Source organism: Bos indicus, chromosome 28 (assembly GCF_029378745.1).
Source record: "Bos indicus isolate NIAB-ARS_2022 breed Sahiwal x Tharparkar chromosome 28, NIAB-ARS_B.indTharparkar_mat_pri_1.0, whole genome shotgun sequence".
NCBI classification, from domain to species: Eukaryota; Metazoa; Chordata; class Mammalia; order Artiodactyla; family Bovidae; genus Bos; species Bos indicus.
This window is the reverse complement of record NC_091787.1, coordinates 29261293-29284011: the sequence shown is the minus strand read 5'-3', so window position 1 is coordinate 29284011 and position 22719 is coordinate 29261293. Positions and strand designations below refer to the sequence as shown.

At 38.2% G+C, this 22719-nt stretch overlaps 1 protein-coding gene across 4 annotated transcripts; it reads right to left on the bottom strand.

The window, feature by feature from the left end:
• Nucleotides 1-97: 97 nt before the first annotated feature.
• Nucleotides 98-18287, bottom strand: NUDT13 (nudix hydrolase 13). 4 transcript variants are annotated; one of them, XM_019953778.2, is made up of 9 exons: nucleotides 18146-18287; nucleotides 12596-12687; nucleotides 9215-9354; nucleotides 7574-7708; nucleotides 6480-6586; nucleotides 4863-4988; nucleotides 4633-4744; nucleotides 3431-3585; nucleotides 98-2330 (listed from the first exon to the last, which is right to left on the bottom strand). In XM_019953778.2, the coding sequence occupies exons 2-9, from the start codon at nucleotides 12676-12678 to the stop codon at nucleotides 2130-2132; spliced, it is 1059 nt and encodes a 352-aa protein (XP_019809337.1). In that variant the 5' UTR covers nucleotides 12679-12687; nucleotides 18146-18287; the 3' UTR covers nucleotides 98-2129. The 4 variants fall into 4 exon arrangements, with proteins under 4 accessions (XP_019809337.1, XP_019809338.1, XP_070638040.1 ...); XM_019953779.2 differs by lacking the exon at nucleotides 9215-9354; XM_070781939.1 differs by lacking the exons at nucleotides 6480-6586; nucleotides 9215-9354; nucleotides 18146-18287 and adding an exon at nucleotides 8398-8492.
• Nucleotides 18288-22719: the final 4432 nt, after the last annotated feature.

The following is a 22719-nucleotide window of genomic DNA, read 5'->3' as shown; positions in this document are numbered from 1 at the left end:
AGTCTTTTGTGATCTCAACTCTGGGGTGCATACAAGGTTTTGAAATCAGCAGAAGAAAGAGAATCAAGCCCTTGAGATAAGACTTACACACTCTATGTTTGGAACATTAAGTTTATCTTTATTCGGGATTAAATACTGGGTAGAGGTAGGAAGGTAGACTGGCAAACATAAGAAATGAATGAGCTGCTTTTTATTCCAGTTACCAGGAACGACCTTGAGTCAGTCTCCCTCTGGTGTCAAATAATTGAATGTTCTACCTGTTTTTGCTATTCTTCTTCAAGGACCCATCAGGTTCTTTTTATTCTTAGCACCTTCATGATTCAGTGCCACAAAAATATTCTCCAGTCAGGTAAGCCCTGTACCAAAGTTTCTTTTATTTATCTGCCATTTTTTAGGACCCCAGCCCACCCTGCCCTCTTTTGCCTCTGCTCTCAGTTATCCTTGGAATTCTAAGAAGCAAAGCACTCTTTCCAGTCACTCCTGGGAAACAAAGTTCAATGTGCAGCTCCTCCTATTAACTACTCTGATTTTTTCTTTTCCAAAACAACACGTTAATCCAAAAGTAAACAGTTACTTCGTGGTAAGTTGAGAAACTCATAACCAGGAATTCTGTACACTCCTCTTTCTATCAGTATTTTCAGATTGGGGGTATGTACACATGTGGTCACAAACACACCCACATAGAGAGAGAAAACATTGGGAGGCGGTACTACTCACGGACCCTGAACTGTTTTCTTCTAGCTGCAAGATATGAAGAAATCTCAGGACCTCTCTTTCTAGAGTGTTTTTTCCCTTCTGTGTGCCGGGTTCAGCCCAGGTCAGGGCAAGCTGCCAATCTCAACAGGACAATCAAGTCCCATCACGTATTATCCCTCAGCATTTCCCGATGACAGCAGTTTGATTTTCCCAAAGCAGTGATGGTGTGCTGGCAGTGGTGAGAGTATTGATCCCAGCCTCAAAAGGAAATTCAGGGCTTCATCCTCTCTAGTTCTAGAGTCTGTTTTACTTAGTCCTGTGGGACTTGGGTGTGTGAATCATCTTAGGGTCTCTGGCACTAGTGTCTTTAATCACTAGTTAGTTGCCTAAAGTACCTGAACATACGACTCTTGCCTCAGCTGTTCTTCTCAAACAGACTTCTAACAGCATTTCTTCCCAACACTGCTTTAGTCATTACACAGACTTCACACTAATAGTTCCCTCCCTCCCACCGTCAATTCTCGCTTTCTACAGTTTCCTCAGTTCATAAGATAGAAAAATACATCTGAACAGAGGCCAGAAGTGTATTTCATTTCCTCCAGATCAGTGCTTTTCTCCTGTGATAAGGTACAGAATGGCATATGTGAATGACGAGAAATCCTAAATTTAGTTTATCCCGTAAAACGCAAGAAATGTTTCATCTTCACTGGTCATTTTGTTGAAGTTACTTTAAGTTTAGGAAAACAGGCATAGCAAGGGATACTCTTTTCCCTGGCTCGCAAACTGAGCAAGTAACAGCAAAAAATTGACTTACCCACTTGAGCCCCAGTGGCATGCAGTTACCTCAGCAGAACATCACTGTATCTGATTTATTACAGAGCACCTTGAGGAAGACCTTAATTCCTGCTTTCCTGGGATGAAGAACTTAAGGAAATACGACTTTTATTTAACTACTCTATATAAAATAATTACCTCTATGCAAATTCAAAAATGTTGTGCTACTTTTTAAAATTCTGTGAACATAAAAAGTAACTGAGTTGAGATCTGCCATATATTTTTAATACTAAGATAAAATTTGAACTGAAACTATACCAGGCACATTTTGGCAGTTAGTGTAAATCCAGCATTGATAAGCCACATGCCAGAAGATGTTTGCTTCCGGAGAAGCAAATGAGTGAACACGGGCCTGGATCCAAACTGTTCAACTTTTGCTTTGACTTTTGTTATCTGATTGGGTTTGGCATTTTTGATTGCCTATGGTTAGGAACTCTGTTAACACTGACAGATGTGTCCTGCTGTAGGCTCACCATCTGTTCTGCCTTGCGAGGTTGGCCTGGGATGGGCTTTGTCACCTCCTGTTCATCAGTTGTTCTCTGATGTGCCCCTCTTAGATCGTGAGGAGGGAGTTATCTGTTCAGGTGGCCTGATCTGAGCTAAGCAGGCAGGGGAGAACAGGTCGGTTTTTCCACCCACTCCTTTATCAGTTGGTGGGCAATGGCTAACTTGGGGGGCAACCAGAATGGGACAGCCCCACTCTGTTGTTGATTAGATGGGTTGTTTCTCCTCAGGACTGTGGCCACCTCATCACGACTGAACCAGGCAGCTGCTTCTAGTTCTCTCAAGTTCACCTGGAGCTGAAAGGCATAAGGGAAAATAGGATATAAAGTTAGAAGCTACTTAGAGTACAATGGCCAAGGGTGAGAAGATGTTCCAGAACTGAGCAATCTTAGAAGATGGTATCTGGATTTATTCACTGGGAGATGATTCTAGATAATGTCCAGAAGCAAAATAACCATAATTAAGGGAAGAGAGTTAAGTATATTTTTTAGATATTAAAACACACACACGCATGAAAAAAAATCGTGGAAGTTCAAATAGCAAAGTATTAAGAGTGGGTTGGGGGTTTCCTAACAGTCTAGTGGTTAGGACTTTGTGCTTTCACTGTCGTGTCCCCGGTTCAATCCTTGGTCGGGAAACTAAGATCCTGCGAGCCATGCAGTGCAGCCAAAAAAAAAAGTGGTTAACACTGAATGTAAGTTATGAATAATACTGTTTCCTTTTGTGCCTAAATGATTATATAACTAAAAAGGAAACATAAAAGTGTTACTCTTCTTTAAAAGGTAAGTGTTAATGATAGTCAAAAGCACAGTGTCCTCCTTGCAGGAAGCAAAATAATGCAAACTGCATCCACAGTTTATTACAGAAACTGAGATAGGTTAGATATTATTGTATAGAAACCAAAGGACACAATAGGCAGAATTCAGCAAAGAGGGAACACAACACAATCTGTTAAGACTTATGAAAGAGCAAGATGAGGTTGGATAAGACAACATCTAAGTCCCTTTCAGTCAGAAGTTCCTGTGATTTTATATTATTAGTCCCCAACATCCTGACTGACTTGAACTATAAGACCAATTCTGAAATTAGTCATTTAACTTTTATATATTTATTGTGTGCCTACTCAGTGTAAAACATTGTTAATTTCCTGATGACGAAAGGTAAGTTGTCTCATGATTGAGATATATATACAAGGAAGAATGGTGCTCATGTTGACATTCCTAATTTTTATGATGAATTTGCTTATAAGATTGTAAATTCCTTAAAGGCATAAATCCTATTTTACACATCTTTGTATAATCTAGACAGTGCTGGACGAGGCAGGTGCTTAGTGGGTAACTGTGGGCCAACTTGGATGAGGCAAAGGATATGTCGTAAGGAGAGCACCAGAACTTACCTCTGTCTGCCCTGGTTTCACGGTTGCATGACAAGCAATCATGAGTGTGCTGTTAGGAAAGGGCCAATGCTGGGATGCAGAGTAATGCAGTCTGTCCACCTCCAATCCCACCTCTTCTGCAATTTCTCTCCGGACAGTCTCTTCCAGACTTTCACCTATAAGTACTCAGATTAATTCAGGATAGCCCTGTAGCACGAAGGGTGATGCAGATGCCCATTTTCAAAAGGAGCATAAAAATGACTTCAAAGTCAAGGAAATACTCTTGGGAAAGGCCTAAATCTCTGAGTCTTTACACTAGGAATCAAATCTGGAGTTGGGTATCGAACTGCCAGTTCTTGAACCTGCTATGTTCGTTACACAAAATAAGAGTCCGAAAGGCTACTGCTGTCCTCAGCTTTTTAATAAAATTCGAATGCCACATATCAGCATTTGCCGATTTTACTGCAATGGGCTGAGAAAAAAAACAGCCTGTAAATAAATACTAAATTTTAGTTAATAGAATATTAATATGTATGCTGAAATATTTAGGAGGAAGTATATTAATGTCTGCAATCTATGCATCAGAAAATAAAATGGATAATGGATGGATGGAAGAATGAACAGATTTGTGATAAAATAAGCATAGTAATTATCAAATTTAGGTGGTGAGTATATGGGTGTTGACAGTATAAATCTTCCAATTATGCTTATATTTGAAAATTTGCCTATAAAATATTGGAAAATCATAGTGCCAGAAGGTAGTTTCCTTGATATAACAGAAAATGTGCTTGAGATTCCAAGTACTCTGGCAATAAGAAAATACGTAACTATTGAACATTCCTGGTGGTCCAGTGGTTGAGAATCCATCTGCCAATGCAGGGGACACAGGTTCAGTCCCTGGTTTGAGAAGATTCGACACGCTGTGGGGCAACTAAGTGCCACAACTACTAAGCCCGGGCTCTCGAGCCTGCAAGCTGCAACTCCCGAGCCCACCCGCCACAACTGCTGAGCCCGTGTGGCCTAGAGTCCTGTTCTGCAACAAGAGAAGCCACCTCAATGAGAAGCCCGTCCACCACAACTAGAGAAAGCCGGAGTACAGCAACGGAGACCCAGTGCAGCCAAAAAAAAAAAAAAAAATATATATATATATATATATATATATATATATAATTGATAAGCTTTCATTTCCTTCAGTGTTATCTGTATATGCCTAAATTCCTTACCTATATCACAAAAGCCTGCCAAGGCAGAATACATTCCCTTGGGAAAGGAACTCTGGCGGACAAGCAGGCATCGAGTTCCATCTGACACCAGAGTGATCACCACAGGTGCCACCTAGGGAAAGGGGACGGAAACAGACAGCAGGGCTTTAGGGCCCGTTAATGAAACCACGTAATGGGTAACTAAGGAAAGCCTTTTGGCCGGATTATTGTCCTTTTAAAGCAAGGCTTACCTGTGGATAATAGATGATGTTATTGGAAGGGCACACACGCTTGCTGCCAGACACATTCTTCTTGGTGGGCTGCCCACTTCTGCTGCAGAACTGATGAGCATCATGCCAACGGAGAAGAGCCTGAGCCTAGGAATACAAAGATGGACTTGGTACCGTTTGGAGGGAATGTGGGTCTCATCTGTAATGGTGCTGGGGCTAATATTTAGAGCAACTCAAAGGGACTGCCATTCCCTTTCCAGCTCACCTACTTTAAATGGTTATTAATTATTTGAACTTTAAAATAAAGGAAATTCTCTGAACATATTCTTCTATCATTTTAAGTATGAATTTTTTTTTTAAAAAGCATATTTTAAATGTATTATGAATTATTTTTTTAAAGTATCAGAATAAACACCCGTGTACTTATTACACAGCTTAAAAAGAAAACATTTCCTATATAATTAAATGGCAACCAACTCCAGTATTCTTACCTGGAGAATTACATGATTCTGAGAAGAATGGACAGAAGAGCCAGGCGGGCTACAGTCCATGGGGTCGCAAAGAGTTGGACACGACTGAGTGACTGAACAACAACAGCAACAAAACACCTCAATATGTACTCCCCAAAAAGTCTGGAATTTTTTTGCAAATAAAAAATGTTTAGAGATAGCTCTTTAACTTAAACGGACAATCCAATATTATATAACAACTGAACTGGGAAAAGAATTTGAAAAAGAATAGATATGTGTATATATATATGTCTGAATCACTTTGTTGTACTACTGAAACTGACGCAACAGTATTAATCAACTGTGCTGTACTGTGCTATGCTAAGTCACTGCCGACGTGTCTGTCTCTTTGCAACCCTAGGGACCATAGCCTGCCAGGCTCCTCTGTTCATGGGATTCTCCAGGCAATTTGAGTGGGTTGCCATGCCCTCTGCCAGGGGAATCTTCCTGACCCAGGGACCGAGCCTGAGTCTCTCATTCTCCTGCATGAGTAGCTGGGCTCTTTATCACTAGTGCCACCTGGGAAGCCCAATTAAATGGACAGTCAAAAGCCATTTCGGCAAGTGAAATCCAAAGGTGGAGAAAAAGTCATTAGGGCAGTGTAGAGTAACTTCTCACCATATGTATGTCATGCTGTGGGTCATTAAAAATGTTTATAAGGCCTATAGATCATAGTGCCATAGATCTATACACACTTAGGAGAAAACGGTACTGACAAAAACAGGGTAAAAGAAGAAGAAACACAGTGTCCTTTCTCCAAAGTCTATGATCTGCAAAAAAGAAATCAAATCTTTCCCTTATACACTGCCGCTGCTGCGTCGCTTCAGTCATGTCCGACTCTGTGTGACCCCATAGACGGCAGCTCACCAGGCTCCCCTGTCCCTGGGATTCTCCAGGCAAGAACACTGGAGTGGGTTGCCATTTCCTTCTCCAAGGCATGAAAGTGAAAAGTGAAAGTGAAGTCACTCAGTCACGTCCGACCCTCAGTGACCCCATGGACTGCAGCCTACCAGGCTCCTCCGTCCATGGGGTTTTCCAGGCAAGAGTACTGGAGTGGGGGTGCCATTGCCTTCTCCCCCCATATACACTACTTCACTAAATTTCCTACAGAACCAAGAAATCAATTTACCGTGGACAGCAAGGAGGCATCCTTCACATTCAGCTCAAAGAGAGCCTTTGTCAGCTTAATGAAAGACCCCTGGAGGGCTGTCTCTATTTCAGCTTTCTGTAAGGAAGCTAAAATATTAGAAAAGAGAATGAAATGAAACAAACGTCAGACTTTACCTCGGGTACCCTCTCTAGTATATCTTGTTAGAAGAGTGTTTCCCAAACTCACCTAATGAGTTTGCCACTCGACTAGCCACTCAACTAGGAAGAATAAAAAAATATTCAAGTTCTCAAGCCCCTACCTGGAGATTTTGAATAGCAGATGAGTGAGGCCCAGAAATCTTTTTTTTTTTTTTTTTAACAAGCACCAGGAGATTCTTATATTCAGGCAGATTTGGGAAACATTAGAGCATAGTGTTTCCCAAGATCCTCTTTGGGGCAATAAGGACATTTGCACTAGCCACACACTATCCCTGGAAAAAAGATGAAAATGGACCTTTGAGCCCCTATCTAAACCTCATTCCAGGATCATTGTATTCACAGCTGATGCCCTAAAATGGAGACAGAAGGCTTGATAAGGGCCACAAGCTCTAGCAAACCAGTTCGCAAATGCAAGTCTGAAGACTCAGAGCTACTCCAGGGTAATGTGTTTATTCACCTATATTGATAAGACAAATAATAATGTCATGAATTTTAAAACATTTCTTTCTTCTTAAGATATATAAAATACATGAAGGTAGAGAGAATAATATCATAAACATCTGTGTACCACCATAGAGTTGAGAAAGAAAGCATTAAAAAATATCCTTTATGTAATGATGATAGTAGATGGTAGTATTTTTTAATGTTCTTACTTAAGTGCTTATGATTGGATGGCTTCACCGACTCAGTGGACATGAGTCTGAGCAAACTCCCGGATACAGTGAAGGACAGGGAAGCCTGGCGTGTTGCAGTCACAGGAGAGTCGCAAAGAGTCAGACACGACTTAGCGACTGAACAACAACTTAAAAACTGAGGTTGTTTTGTATTCTTAACATGTTCTTTGAAATTTTATCATGTGGAGTCCCAAAGCCTAAGAACCACTGGGAAGTGTCCATTAGGAATAATGTTATGTACCATTTATGGAAGAAGAGCTATTTAGACCTAGATCCAGAGCAAACCATGCTTCTTGCTCTTCTGAGCATCCAATTAGCACGGAATCTTCTAGTATTTGTGAGTCTTGTCCAAACTTACTCAGGAGCCTTTCCAACTCTAAGAAATACAAAAGGAGAAAGGGGGGAAAAAAAACACAGGGTTTTAATTAAGCCACAGGAGCCATACTAGACTTATTAGAAACCATCTACTTCAACTTGAAGTAGGCACACCTGGCTCCCAGCCACTGCCTGCATGCTAATTAGCTGTGTAATTATGACCTACTCACTTAACCTCCGTTGGCCTCCATCAGCAATCTGAAGAATTTAAAGGAATTCTTTCTGTGTAATCCTGTATTACTCTATGATTATATCATGAAAGGGGCATATCCCCTAGTTTTAAAGACACATCATAGTTAACTTACTAAAGCACTGAAAAAAAAAAGTGTCATACTTAAAATGGTAGACCAAAGCAGTTCTACAATTTCATCTCCAGATTATGCTGCTTTTATGGGCCAGGGTAGACTCCTCATCTGAGATCCTGGTCTGTAAAGACAAGTGCTATATTGGGATAAAATCTTCTGTGCATGAAGGATTCATATTTATTTGTTCATAATACAAGATTGCATTGCTAATCTCCAAATAATGTTTAGTACCTTCTGATAAACATCCTCATATACTTATGTACTGCCAGAAACTAGCAAAGTATTCCAACATATGCAGTGCATAATCCGGCCCTGGCAATGTGTTTAGAAGTTGGCATATCGTGACACAGGGCTTCCCAGGTGGTACAAGTGGTAAAGAACCTGCCTGCAATGTAGGCGATGCGGGTTTGATCCCTGGATCAGGAAGATCCCCTGGAGAATGAAACGGCAACCCACTCCAGTATTCTTGCCTGGCAAATCCTGCGGACAGAGGAGCCTGGTGAGCTACAATCCATGGGGTTGCAAAAGAGTTGGCCAAAACTCAGCGACGAAACGACGACATGTAGTGACATCATGTAAAACTGAAAGGTAGCATCTTGAATGCCAATTCCTAAAGGCTTAGATATCTCTAGTTATATACCTTAAAAGCACATTATATGATATGTACTTATTAATATATCAATAATTATATAATATGTAATTATATGTAAATTATATATTTATGTAAAACTTATTATATCTCAAAGCAAGTTAATTCACGTTTAGCTTTGACCCTTCTAAGGAGAAATTAAGTCATGATGCACATCTTAAACAGTTTGTGCGCACATGCTAAGTCTCTTCAGTCATGTCTGACTCTTCGTGACCCTATGGACTGTAGCCCGCGAGGCTCCTCTGGCCATGGGATTCTCCAGGCAAGAATACTGAAGTGGGTTGCCATGCCCTCCTCCAGGGGATCTTTCTGACCCAGGGACCGAACTTGTATATCCTACATTGGTAGGCAGGTTCTTGACCACTGAGCAACTGGGAGGCCCATTCCATCACCAGAAAATATCCAACTGGGCAATTCCGTGTATATACTAAATGATTAATTGGCCAAAGCATTTGGAAAAAACCTGAACTCCAAAGTTGGAGGATTCTTCTCAGCGATTTAACATGGACTGAATTCTGTTCAGTGGCCACAGGCTGGTCTACTTTGGGCTTACCTAATAGGCTATGCTGGGGGGCCAGGTATTGATGTTCTGATTTCTGAAGCAAAGGAGCCAAGTTATGAAAGAGGTAAAATGCTCCTGTCTGCTGGGCTTTTTTACATGCATCATCATCTTCTTTCAGTTCACATAAATACCTGTGTTTTGGAAATAATCAAACCATTACAAAACTATACGTGGTTTCCTGTACAACATTCATCTTTGAGAATTATGTCCCTGCATTGCTCTCCCACCACAGTTATTTCTTTTTATTTATTTATATCCTACATTGCTTTAAAAAAGGATATGACTCTGGGAGATCATTCCCTCTGTCCTACTGTATACCTTACCCATACTTCTGTGACTGCACTTACATGGTTCTATTTATTAATCTATCTGTCTCCTCTAAGATTGAAATCTTCTTAAGGGCAGGCAGGGTCTGTTTTAGTTATGGATCTTGAGTAATTAGCATATTGAATGGCTCAATTCAATAAATATTTGACTTGAACTTCAACAGTAATAAATATTTACTGAATTGAACCTCAATGTACTCTGCCAATATGCTGTGAGGCAAGAATTTACATGCCATGGAGGGAAAGGAAAGTAAGTACAGTGATAAAACATCAAGCTCGCGATGGGAGCAGACTTTATTATTGCAGACAAGGAGCAAACATATACCTTCAGAAACCCCTTTTCAACCTAGGGATGATAAAATAAAATTTTTATCTTAAATGCAGTCTTATTTCAAGCATCTATTCTCCCAAGTGGATGCCATTAGCTCCTTATCTCTACTAAAGGGACCACTGATGAAAGTGAAGCCATATTTGACATTTATTTAATAAGTAATATTTTCAGTAGCCAGAATTAAACTGTAGAAAAAAGAGCATCCTATAATTAGTTTCTCAAAAAAAAGAAAAGGAATGGAGCAAGTGCTATACCTTCATTAAAGATGGCCTGAGTCTATCCTTTCAAGAGCCTCAGGAATCAGGCAAAGTCTGTGTGGTTTGGGGAGGGCTGAATGTGGACTCCCCTTCTGGGGCCTTAGGGATAATGATTTTTGTTTTGTTTTTGTTTGTTTGGCTGTGCCATATGGCTTGCAGGATGTCAGTTCCCCGGCCAGGGATTGACCCTGGGCCACAGCAGCATAAGCCCATGAGCCTAACCACTCAGCCAGCAGGGAACTCCCAGCATAATGATTTTGACTGTTGAAATCCCTAAAACAGACTCTCAGGTATACAGTACATTTTGTCGCTTAAAGTGGGAAATACAGTTTACAGATATTTTCTGTGGAATCTGGGAGCTTTTGTAACATCAGTAGCATTAGCTCCACGTGAAACTACAAAGCAAAATGATAAACAGGGCCCGGTGGTATCTTTAGAAACCTATTTTTGACTGTATGATAAAAGCGATTGCAATGAGCTCTTTGTAAACAGAAGACAAAAGGAACCTGAGATTTTAATACTCAAGATATTTTTATAGTTATTGTGAGTGACTGTAATCTCCTGGGACAAAGACTCAGTGTATGTCAAAGGAGAGACAGGTGCACTCAGACATTACCAAATATTAATATAAACAACAGAACATACACTGGTGCCTTTGTAAAAAAGCAGTAAGAGTTGTACAACCCATGCTTTGCCCTAATGACCATAAAAAGCAAAACATCTACAAAAATAACCAGGTTAAGGTCTTAAACCCAGGGTCTCGTTGCACCTGGGACTGAGATCCAAAAACTTATATTCTTCTTGATTGGAACACGTTTTTTAGAAATGCATTTTCTTGTTGTACACCTGAAACATTGTAAAGTAACTGTATTTCAATAAAAAATAAGCTATAAGGATATATTGTACAGCACAGGGAATATAGCCAACATTTTATAATAACTTTAAATGGAATTTAATCTATAAACATTTTGAATTATTGTGTTATACACCTGAAGCATATAATAAATCAACTATGCCTCAATAATCAGTCACTTAAAAATGCATTTTCTCCTTTTAAGTATAATAGTATGGAAACCACAACACACTAAGATTAACAAACTTCAACTGTTGTTTTCTTGTTATAAAAGTTGACAAATAGTCATCCTACTGAAATTAGAATATGCAGTTACCAATTTTTTTAAAAAAGGGAAATCATTGAGAATCTCACCACTCAGAGATGATCACTGTTTATCCCTTGGAATTCTCCAAACTATGTATTAATATTATCCATTTATACATATACAATAAATTGTACAATAAATACTTTTAGACTCCATCTACTAATTTGTAGGCTTTTTTTCTTAAACATTAACATTTTCACACCATATTCTTCACTGACAAAATTTTATTTTTATTATTATTATTCATTTTCAATATATTTAATCACCTTAACACTCGTGTTTTTAGACTATTCAGTAATTCTTTTTTTTTTTTTTTCTTTTGGTGCCGAAACCCGGGATTGAATATTCAGTAATTCTATTATTATTCTCAGGGTCTCAGCCTGAGAACTGCAAATAACTCAAATGTCAATATCTAGAACAAGTATTGCAATTTTGTTTTCTCACTCTTGCTCGTATAAGATTTTACATGGTTGTGTGCTTTTATTTTTTATTTATTTATTTATTTTGGTTGTGTGCTTTTAAATTCTGGACTGGGCGCTCATGTATGGGAGAGCTTTCAACATGAAAAGCTCTGGTTGTGAGTGTGTCCCTCCAGAGGGGTTTTACATTTGCTTTTGCAGGTCTACAAATGCTACTTAAATTCTTTTCATAGGTTGGGGATTTGGAACTACACCACATAGACGGTGCAAATTTATACCCCAAAATTGTATGACAGCAGGCTAGTGATTTCAAATTCACAGATTTTACATTTGCTCAGACTGATGACAAAGAAGTCCTTTTTCATCCTCCTGTACTGGTGTAGATACTTTTTTCCAGACTGCCTCTCACTGAGGTTTGTTCCTGGGGGAAGGAGTTTGGGAAGTGTAGTATGCAGGGAATGGAGTTACCTACCTTATTTTCAGCAACATTAATGAACTATTATTCAGTAAAGTTTTAATTCCATCATAACAGCTGTATCATAATTTAATTTGTCCCTTACTGTTCATTCATCCATTCAACAATATTTCAGTGCCTACTATGTGCTAGATACTAGGGTTCTATGCATGAGAGGTACCATAGTGGAAAAGACTATATTATTACCTTAAAAAAAGAACTTATATTTAAGTATGTCAGACACTTTAGATATTATTGGAAATTTAGAAATTCTCTAATTATATATAATTTGCATTGAACATCTTTACATGTAAATCTTAATCATACATCCTTAAGCCCCAATATAGAATTTTGAGATATGTATATTTTATAATTTTAATGGACCAAAGATAGAAAAATCAGAGCTCAGTTTGGTCAAAACTCACCGTGTCTTAGTGACATAGGTTGACAGCAGCCTATAGCACCAAAAAATTTTTCTTCTGCAAGCAGTTCCACAATACAGGGACATTGTCAGGTCCTTAGGAGAAAAAGGAATTAAAAGAAAAAAAAAAGAGCATGCAATTTGAAGTAATGAATCACCAAGAGGGTTATACTTTAAGCCAGAAAAGGATCACTTTTTAATATTAAGAAAAGATACACTGAATAGAAGTCATGATCTGGCTTCTAAATTATATCTCTACTGCTAACTAGCTGTGGGATGTCAACTTTTCAGTGTGTGTGCTCAGTTGCTCAGTCATGTCTGACTCTTTGAGAGCATGGACTATAGCCCGCCAAGCTCCTCTCTCCATGGAAGTTCCCAGGCAAGAATACTGAAATGGGTTGCCATTTCCTACTCCAGGGGATCTTCCTGACCCAGGAATTGAACCCAAGTCTCCTGTGTCTCCCACATTGGCAGATAGATTCTTTACCACTGCGCCACCTGGAAAATCCCAACTTTTCAGTACCTCTTTCCTATCTACAAAATTAAAACCTGTTCTGCCTAGCTAACAGGTTGTGAGAAACAGATAACTGTCCACTAAAAATCCTGGGGTCCTCCTTTCATAATGTGGAATTCTTGCTGGGTGGTAGTTGCCAAGCCAACGCCCACATTTCTCTCCTCCTAATTGATGGTATTAAAATTAGGTCTAAACAGTATAATGTTACTGAAAGTGATGTGTATCTCTTCTAGGCTGGCACACTTAAGTATGGGTTTGCCTTCTCCATCTTTTCCCCATCTGCTTGGATGACTTCAAAATGGCAGAGCCATTAAATGGAGGAGCCTGGATCCCTGAATCACTGCTGCTGCTGCTAAGTCGCTTCAGTCGTGTCCAACTCTGTGCGACCCCAAAGACGGCAGCCCACCAGGTTCCCCCATCCCTGGGATTCTCCAGGCAAGAACACTGGAGTGGGTTGCCATTTCCCTCTCCAATGCATGAAAGTGAAAAGTGAAAGTGAAGTCACTAAGCCACTTCATTCGTGTCTGACTCTTAGCAACCCCATGGACTGCAGCCTACCAGGCTCCTCTGCCCATGGGGTTTTCCAGGCAAGATTACTGAAATGGGGTGCCATTGCCTTCTCCACCCTGAATCACTACGTGGAGAAAAGCCATCCACCAAGCAAAGACTCCCCAGAGTAAGACGTAAGCTTCTACTATATTAAGGCACTGAAATTCTGAAGTTGGTTACAGCAGGTAGCATTACACTAATAGACCAAGTAAGCCTAGGATTGTCTCCAGACTAATGTAGCCAAATTTCTCAGAATATGTGAAAAATGAAGTCCCTTTGAAAATGCAGAAGAATCCTGTAGATAAGAAAAATATAAAATCACAAGCATTAGGAAAATATTTCAAAAGGCAGCTATGCAAACCCACATGGATCTCAGATATTTCCTATTTTTTAGTCTTTTTGTGAGAGGAAAAATAACTCTATATCTTAAGGATCTATTCTCCAGAAAGGGACGTCTTTTAAACTGTATATCAGTAAGCCTTTTATTCTCCATGAAAACTACAGTTCACATTAGCAATAAAAAAGTCAAAGAAGAAATAAGAAAATCAGTATAGTTAAATAACCAAACACCCTTTTATTTATTTATTTATTTTTAAAATTTATCTGAACACCCTTTTAACTGTGCCCAAGGGAAGCAAGTTTTGACACTAAACCACCAAGGAATGTCTAAAATTTAGGCCTACTTCTCAGTTGCATAATTATGAATCACTGATGACTAATCCTTGGACAGCTTTGCCTATAATCTATAATGTAAGGGTAAACTATATTTAGTAAGCAACATTCAACAAAATATTTATTGAGTACTGACTTTATGCAAGCTTTCTGAGGGGACACAATAATGTACAGGATAAAAATCCTGCCCTCAAGGCACTCTTGCAGGAGAGAGAAAGCAAATATATAGCTTTCACAGAAGGCAAATTGTGATATGTGGGCTACAAAGTATTCCAGGAGAATATTAAAAGTATAGTCTCTATTTTAATAACCCAAAGACTGGTGTGATATCCTGGAGGAAATGAATTTAAAGTTAATATTCCTATCTCAAGTCCAACTCTGAGAATGTTATTGATATGATATTTTTAGAGGGAAATTTTGAAATATCTATTAAATGGTAACAGTAAGCACCCTTCCCCTGCAATTCCACTTTTAAGAATTTATCCTAGGAAGAAAAGGATACATACAAGATGTTAATTGAAAATTATGATAAAATGGAATAACAGAGCTGTAAAAACAAACAGATAAGAAGATAACAGTACAACAAAACATATGTAGTAACAGAGAAAGATATTCAGAATATATTATTAAGAAAAGCAAAGAGTAGTTGGTTGGTTTAGCATTATCTAATTAATTTGTAAAGAAAAGGATATATACATATACAGGCCAGTAGAATTAATTAGATATGTATTTTTTTATTTTAAAAATGACTAGAAATCCACATGCCAAGCTATTAATGGTGACTAATTTGAGAGAGTGATATGGAGATAGGGATTAAAAAGGGTACTCATAATTTTTACTTTTTACATTTCTGCACTTACAAGAGTCTTTTAACCATGTGTTCATATTTCTTGTACATTCCCAGGATTAACTTCACTGTGAAGCTTTCTACAGGCCACTGTTCCCAGTAGCACTCCATCACATTCCCTGAGAGTCATGGGGAATTTCTTCGGTGAGTTCTTTGAATTCCTCTGGTGATACTGTAAGAGCTGTTTGTAGTTATGACTACCGGCTAATCTGTGTGGCCCACTGTGCTTTGCTGCCTGATGTTTTGCCTAAATGTAATGCTTACTAAATTCACCTTAGCCTACTGTGGATTTACATGGCCTGCTGACTCATAAGTTAATGATCTCAGAGCTGGTAAAAGACATAGTAAAGTTCCTCATGTAGTTTTTAAAAAGAATTGATAATCAAGAGGAAGACATAATTTAACTGAGAATTGTACCTTCATTGGTATAGTCATAAATCTAGTAAAGATTAAGTCTAATACCTTTTCTAAACGGCTCCTTTTTATAAAGCAGTGTAGACTATTTAAACAGAGAAAATTATTTCCTTTAAATTCAACTTTAATTGTATTTTCCTCTTTCAAATATATAATTTAAATTAGCAAATTAATACAATTGTATTACAGGACATACAGAAAACAGAATTGTGAGAGCACCCATATTATCACCACATTAATATAATTTATATACTAGTCTTTTGCACATATGACCTTTACATATTTGTAATCAGTAAACATTTTTTCAATTTGCTTTCATGAAACATGTCATAAGCAGGTTTCCATCTTTTTCTGTAAGTTTTATCTATTTATTTTTGGCTGCGTAGTATTACACCAAGCAGACTTCCATCCTTACTTGCTATATATTCCCCTAATTTTAGACATTGGTGGCTCTGATTTTAAATTACCAGAAATAAAAAACTACTAAATACCTCTGTGCTGATATTTTCTGATTACTTCTTTAAGGTAAGGTCTCCAACATAGAACTACTGGGCCAAACTTTGTTTTAAAATCATATGGTTCTACATTGCTACACTTACAAAGTTTGATAGCATCTGGTTAAAAAAAAAAAAAAGAACTTTTATATTATATTTCATTGATCACTATTGAGATTCAAAGTGTTTTCAGATTTAATAATACTAGCTCCCCTTTTGTAAAGTGTCAGTTTGATTTCCTGTGCTTAGTTATTTATTGTGCCTTTACTCTACTTTTGCCCATTCTAATTTTTAAAATATTATAGGATATTTACAGCATTTTCCATAATATGACCACTGAAATGCATTGTAGGAACCACTGGTGTACTGCTTTTCTCCGGGAAATTGTCATTCAAACTGAAGCTCAGCACACACACACAAAGACTCTTAACAGTCAAGAAGCTATGTGAAATTACTTTTTGGATAAAAATAAAATTTCTGATGGCCCTATATTATTTATAAATCTAATGCAGGAAAAATTTTCCTACTGCTTTTCTGAAATGGTTTATGATTTCCACTTTTGGGGTCTTTGGTGTGATGTATTATTCAAAATGTATTGACCCAAGGGCTCACATTTGGTAAACATAGTGGTCTACAGCTAGAAAATATGCTGCATATGAAACACATCCAGTTGCTCAATTGCCCCATTAGGAACAGGATAGTTTGTTTGAATTGGCAACTATTATTATACTTTATGCCAAATCACGCACTGGAGATAAAAATGCACTATTCACACAATTAGTCTTAGAAGAAAATATTAGCACCCTTATTTTACTTTAGATGACAAGCTCAGGCCTGCCTTCTGTTTTGTTTACAGTGCAAATGCATGTCTCCTCCAAAGCAAGAAAGGGACAGGGCAGTAAGACTTGGACTGGAGAGACTCAAACTTTTTTTCTGGCTCTCCCACTGACTGAATTTGTGACCTGGAGTTGTCACCTAACTTGTTGGGGAGCTTGGTTTCTGCCTCATTTTTCACAGGGGAAGGAAAGGGAGAAAAGAGATCTAAAGTGTATTATTACTATGTCAGATTTTGACATACCTAATTCTCAGCTCTAATAGACTATAAAATCCTTAAGGGCTGGGACTGCATCTCCCTATCTACAGCATCTAGTATAGTCCCTATCACAGAAAAAACACAATATACTGAATGAAAAAGTGAATTTATTCCATTTTATAAGAGAGGAAGGTAAAACTTTGAGAGGTTAACCAATCTGAGATACAGTCTAGAAAGCAATAGATGAAAACTCAGAGCTATCTGGCTCCAAAGGTCATGTTTTGATGAAAAATACATGAGGAAGCACCTTCCAACATTCATGGACTATTTAAGTTTTTAAGAAGTATAATTTTTAAAAAGTACTTTTAAAAGTAACTTTTTAAAAAGACTGATACAGATAAAAGTTAATATTATTTTGACTAAAAACTATTAAATAATGATGAGGCAAGGCCCTTAAGCGGAACAATTTCTCTGAACCTCCTATAATAAAGGATTCATATATGCTTCTCATCCTGTTCATCTTAACAGATGAAAGATTCATTTAGAAAGCACTATAGCATGACAAAAAAGTCCACCTCTAATCTCTGTGATTACTTCTACTAAGAAGAGGCCAGGTTCAGTAGTGTTTGAGAGAGTCTTTTTCAGGGAGTCTGACTTTTGATGATTGTGGACCTCAGTGGGATGGGAAACATAGAGAATGGAGGAGCCACTGGGAAACCCATTTCAAGCTCTCAGTGACCAGCTATGTGGTTGGCTTTCTAAAAAATAAATGTTCCTCCCTTAATTCAAAATAATTCAGACAATGCAGACAAGTTAACAAATTCCATTTTTAAACGACTCTCCAAAAAAGTATCAGAAAATTATTAGCTGGAGTTAATCTGATAGCTCCAATAATTTATGATGCATAACTGTGGTTTCTGCAAGAAGGAAGAGAATCTGACAGAGAGCTTTTTTCAAGTTCTGGTTCAGTCTCTTCATAAAATCTTTCTTCCACTTAGAATCTGAATATGTTTCTCGTCCACTGTACTTACTCTGAATTCTCTTAGGGGTGCCTTCCTAGGCCTCAAGAATCCGAACAACCAGGGAACTCCAAGTCTTCCAGGGAAGTTGGACTCTTTCCTCAAAGAATGATTGCTGCCTTTGACACACTTCCCAGAATGCTCCTTGAGATGCACTCTGGGAAATGTAGTTCAATCCTCATGCCTGCTTGCTAAGCTCTCCAAAATTAACCATGATTGTCAAAAGCATGCTTCTGCCACACTTCCCAGAATCCTCTTAGGATGCATTCTGGGAATTGTAGTTCAATCCCCAGGCATGCTGCTATGCCCTCAAACTACATAGTCAACCATGGTGGTCAAAAGCATGATCTTCTATGATCTAAATTCATTACCAGGAGGACTACTCTGGTAATTCTAGCATTAGATCCGTGAAAGTGGAAGTGTTAGTTGCTCAGTCCAACTCTTTGTGACCCCATGGACTGTAGCCAGGCTCCTCTGTCCATGGAATTCTCCAGGCAAGAATACTGGAGTGGGTAGCCATTCCCTTCTCCAAGTGATCTTCCCAACCCATTGTAGGAAGATTCTTTACTGTCTGAACCACCAGGGAAGCCCATTAGATCCATTTTTCAATAAAAAATATAGTCTTTACACCCATCCTTCTACATAGAACAGGGCTTTCCTGGTGACTCAGATGGTAAATGAAAATTTCTGCCTCTGTGTAACTTACATTCTAGAGGAAGAAACAAATAAGTAAATACATAGTGTATCAAGTAGGTATAAATGTCAGGGAGAAAAATAAAGCAAGAGAAGAAGACACAGGATTTTGCTGTTTTATATATCTTCCTCATTGCTAAGGTGTCATTTGAGCAAAGACCCTGAAGGAGCTGAGGAAGGAAGCCAAGTGAGTATTTATGGGAAGAGAGTTGTAGACAGAAAAAAAATTATCAGATGCCAAGACCCTAGTGGGGAAGTGTGCCTGCCAGCTTTGAGGAAAGTCTAGGACAAAGCGTGGTGGTCAGAGATGAGATTAAAGAGTAGCCAAGCACCAGATCACGTAGCACTTTATAAGTCTTACAGTTCTTACAGAACTATTGTAATGCCTTTGGCTTTTACTCTGAGAGGATGGGATGTTACAGAAGAGTTTGAACAGGAGAGTGAGATGATTTGACTTACATTTTAAAAAAATCACTCTATGTGTGATTAGACTGTAGGGGATAATAAAAGTTATCAAATCTTGAATGTCATTGTTAATATGTACCAGGTTACCTGGGAAAGAAGAGTAGTAGTTCCAGTTAGTTGACCAATTATTTCTTTTGGCCCTTACTATTAGCACGTAAACCTAAGCTTCTTATCAGATTGATTCATTAGCCTTAAGGAAGGCACAGAAAATTTGAGGGAAACAAGATATAAAGTCAGTGAATTCCAAAGGAATGAGGAAGCAAGCTTAGAGAAAGTTAAGGCTCTGGTGATTTTTTAAAATCAAAAACTATATTTTTTAGCAATTAAGTGTTAAGTGCTATAATAAAAAAAATAGTGCCATGGTCTAAGTGTTTCCATTCCCCAAACCCCTGATGAAATCCTGATGCCCAATGTTAAACTTTTCTGTGAGGTCTTTGGGTGGTGATTAGGTCATGTGGATTGAGCCATTATGCTCAAAGACATGGATGCTCTCATGTAACAGGCTTGAGAAAGCTTCCTTGCCCCTTTCACCACAAGGCACAGCAAGTAATCTGCAATTCGAAAAAGGTCTTACAGGAACCTGACCATGCTAGCACCCTGATCTTAAAACCGCAGCTCTAGCTCCAGAACTGAGAGAAATAAGTTTCTGGTTTTTTGCTAGCCTCCCAGTCTGTGGTATTCTGTTATAGCAGCCAAAACAGACTAAGACAAATAGCTAACATTAATTGTTTCCTGTATTCAAGGCACTATGCAAAGTGTTTTACATATTTATCATTAATTCTTGCATCCTAAATGATATACATTATTATTTACACTTTATAGATGAGAAAACAGAGGCTTAGAAAAGTTAAATACCTTGTCCATATTTATACAGCTAGTCAGTAGAAGGGCTGGATTTTAACTCAAGCCTATCTGACTCTAGACAGACATTGTGCCTTTGACTATCATAATGTACAATAGACCTGGGTTATGTCTGACTAGGTATGGGGAAGGAAACTCAATAAAAATATTGAAAAACATTGGAATGCTGGAAATAATCTCATATTCATAGATTGGAAGACTTAATTTTGTTGAAATGGCAATATTCCTCTAATTGATCTACAGATACAGTGCATCCATGTCAAATCACAGGTAGCTTGTTTCTATAAGCAACAAAATAAAAAGTAGGACTTCACCAAAATTTAAAAACCTTTGTGCTGCAAATGGTACCACCAAGAACTTGACAAGAACACCCACAGAATAGAGAAAAACTGTATTGGCAGTCATACATTTAATAAGGGACTTGTATCCAAAAAATGTAAAGAACACTTACAACTCCATAATAAAAAGACGACTAACTGAATTTTAAAATGATCAAAGGATGTGGATAGATATTACTCCAAAGAAGATACAAAAATGACTAATACAGACAAGAAAAGATGCTGAACATCATTAGCCATCTGGGATGTGCAAATCAAAATCACAATAAGATAACACTTCATACCCAAGAGGGAGGCCACATCAAAAGGGCAGATAATGACAAGGAGTGGTGAGGATGTGGAGAAAATGGAATCCTCACAAACTGCTTACAAGATCACAAGTGGTATAGCTGCTTTGGCAAACGCTTTTACTGTTCCTCCAAAAGTTAAACACAGAGTTACCAAATGACCCAGCAGTTCCACTCCTGGGTATATACTCAAAACAATTGAAAACATATGTCCACACAAAAACTTGTACACCAAATTTAATAGCCATATCATTCAAAATAGCTCCAAAGTAGAAACAATCCAAATGTCCATCAACTATGAAGGGAAAAACAAAATTCAGTATGTCCATAAACACTATTTCATTTGGCAGTATAAAGAAATGAAGTACCGATACATACTAAAACACGGGTGAAGCATTAAGCATGCTAAGTGACTCTATTCACAAAAAACCACATATTGCATTTATATAAAATGTTTAGAATAGGCAAATTGATAGAGATAGAAAGTAGGTTAGAGGTTTCCTGTGGGATCCGGAGAAGGCAATGGCGACCCACTCCAGTACTCTTGCCTAGAAAATCCCATGGGCGGAGGAGCCTGGTGGGCTGCCGTCTGTGGGGTCGCCCAGAAGTGGACACGACTGAAGCAACTTAGCAGCAGCAACGGCAGCAGCATGGATAGGGATCGGGGACGTGTTGGAGGAGAATGGGGAGTGACTACTGGTTGAAACAATTTTGTTGTTGTTTTGGAGTGATAAAATGTTGTAAAATTGATTGTAGTGATGCTTGCACAATTCTGTGAACCTACTAAAGATCACTGAATTGCATACTTTAAATGGGTAAGTTATATGTCATTTGAGTTATAGCTCAATAAAGCTGTTAAAATATTCAGCCAAATCATTAATTATGTTTAACAATTACAGTACATGTTTAGTAGATACAACAAATGTGATGTAAGTAGCTAGAATCCTCATAGTTTTTTTAGTTCATCAGGTAAAAATTGTCTCTCCTAGGGTGTGCTTAAGTTCAAAGCAATGGCTTCATTTGATCATGTAATAATTTAATACCATATACTCTTTTAAGGGCACAAATTGAGCCTCAAGTCATTGAATCCTACTCTAGCTTTTGCTGGAAAGTAACAATGTATTTTATACATATGTTTATTAATTCATTGAACACATTCTTATTGAAAACCTATTATGTGCCAATCATCATGCTAGAATTGGGAACACAATGGTGCATAATATGTTGTCTCTGCCAGCAAAAATTAATTACTCTCGTACATGTGTGTATGTGGTACGAGTGATGCATTATGTGTGTGAGCACGTAAGTGTGTGAGACAAAAGCCCAATGACTCAGTGTTTAACCAGTTACAGGAGTGGACATTAGGATGTAGGGACACTTGAGCAAACTTGGAGAGAAACTGCAAGTTCATTCTGTAAGCAGGCTTACAGTTGGATGTTGTCTCACTTCATGTAAGACAAGAAATAGATCTTAGCAAGCAGGGTGGGAAGTGGTTTCATGAGGGCCCCTTAAATATTAAGCTACTGGCAAAGGGCCCTGTGTGTCTGCATGGCCAATGGTGCCATAAACACTGGCAGGTCTTTATGCTTCTTTTCAAGGGCAAAGTACAATAGCTCTCCTTCTCTTCCACCTCCCTAAATATGAAGTAATGTTTAACACACAGCAGGGAAATAAAACCAAGACTTGTCTCCACTGGGAGACAAGATGAAATAGGACAATTAGAATATACTAAAGTAAAAATTAATTGGATTTCATGATTTTATTATTATAATGTAGTCAGTAGACTGAGTATGGGTTTCTATTTCATGTTAATTGAGCTATTACTCTCTTTGCTTTAATTCTTCCCTTTTAAATTAAAAAAAAATTTACAACTACTTCTGGGCCATTTTATTGAAGTCACTAGAAATTCTATCAGAAAGTTGGCAAAGTTAAAAAAAGAAAA

What these genes read in the sequence shown, in the direction of transcription:
- NUDT13 (XM_019953778.2), bottom strand. Translation starts at nt 12,678, where the DNA reads ATGTCCCTGTATTGTGGAACTGCTTGCAGAAGAAAAATTTTTTGGTGC. An exon ending in ACCTATGTCACTAAGACACG is followed by an intron (nt 9,355 to 12,595) that starts GTGAGTTTTGAC and finishes TCCAAAACACAG; the next exon opens with GTATTTATGTGAACTGAAAG. An exon ending in CCCCCAGCATAGCCTATTAG is followed by an intron (nt 7,709 to 9,214) that starts GTAAGCCCAAAG and finishes TGTATTTCTTAG; the next exon opens with AGTTGGAAAGGCTCCTGAGT.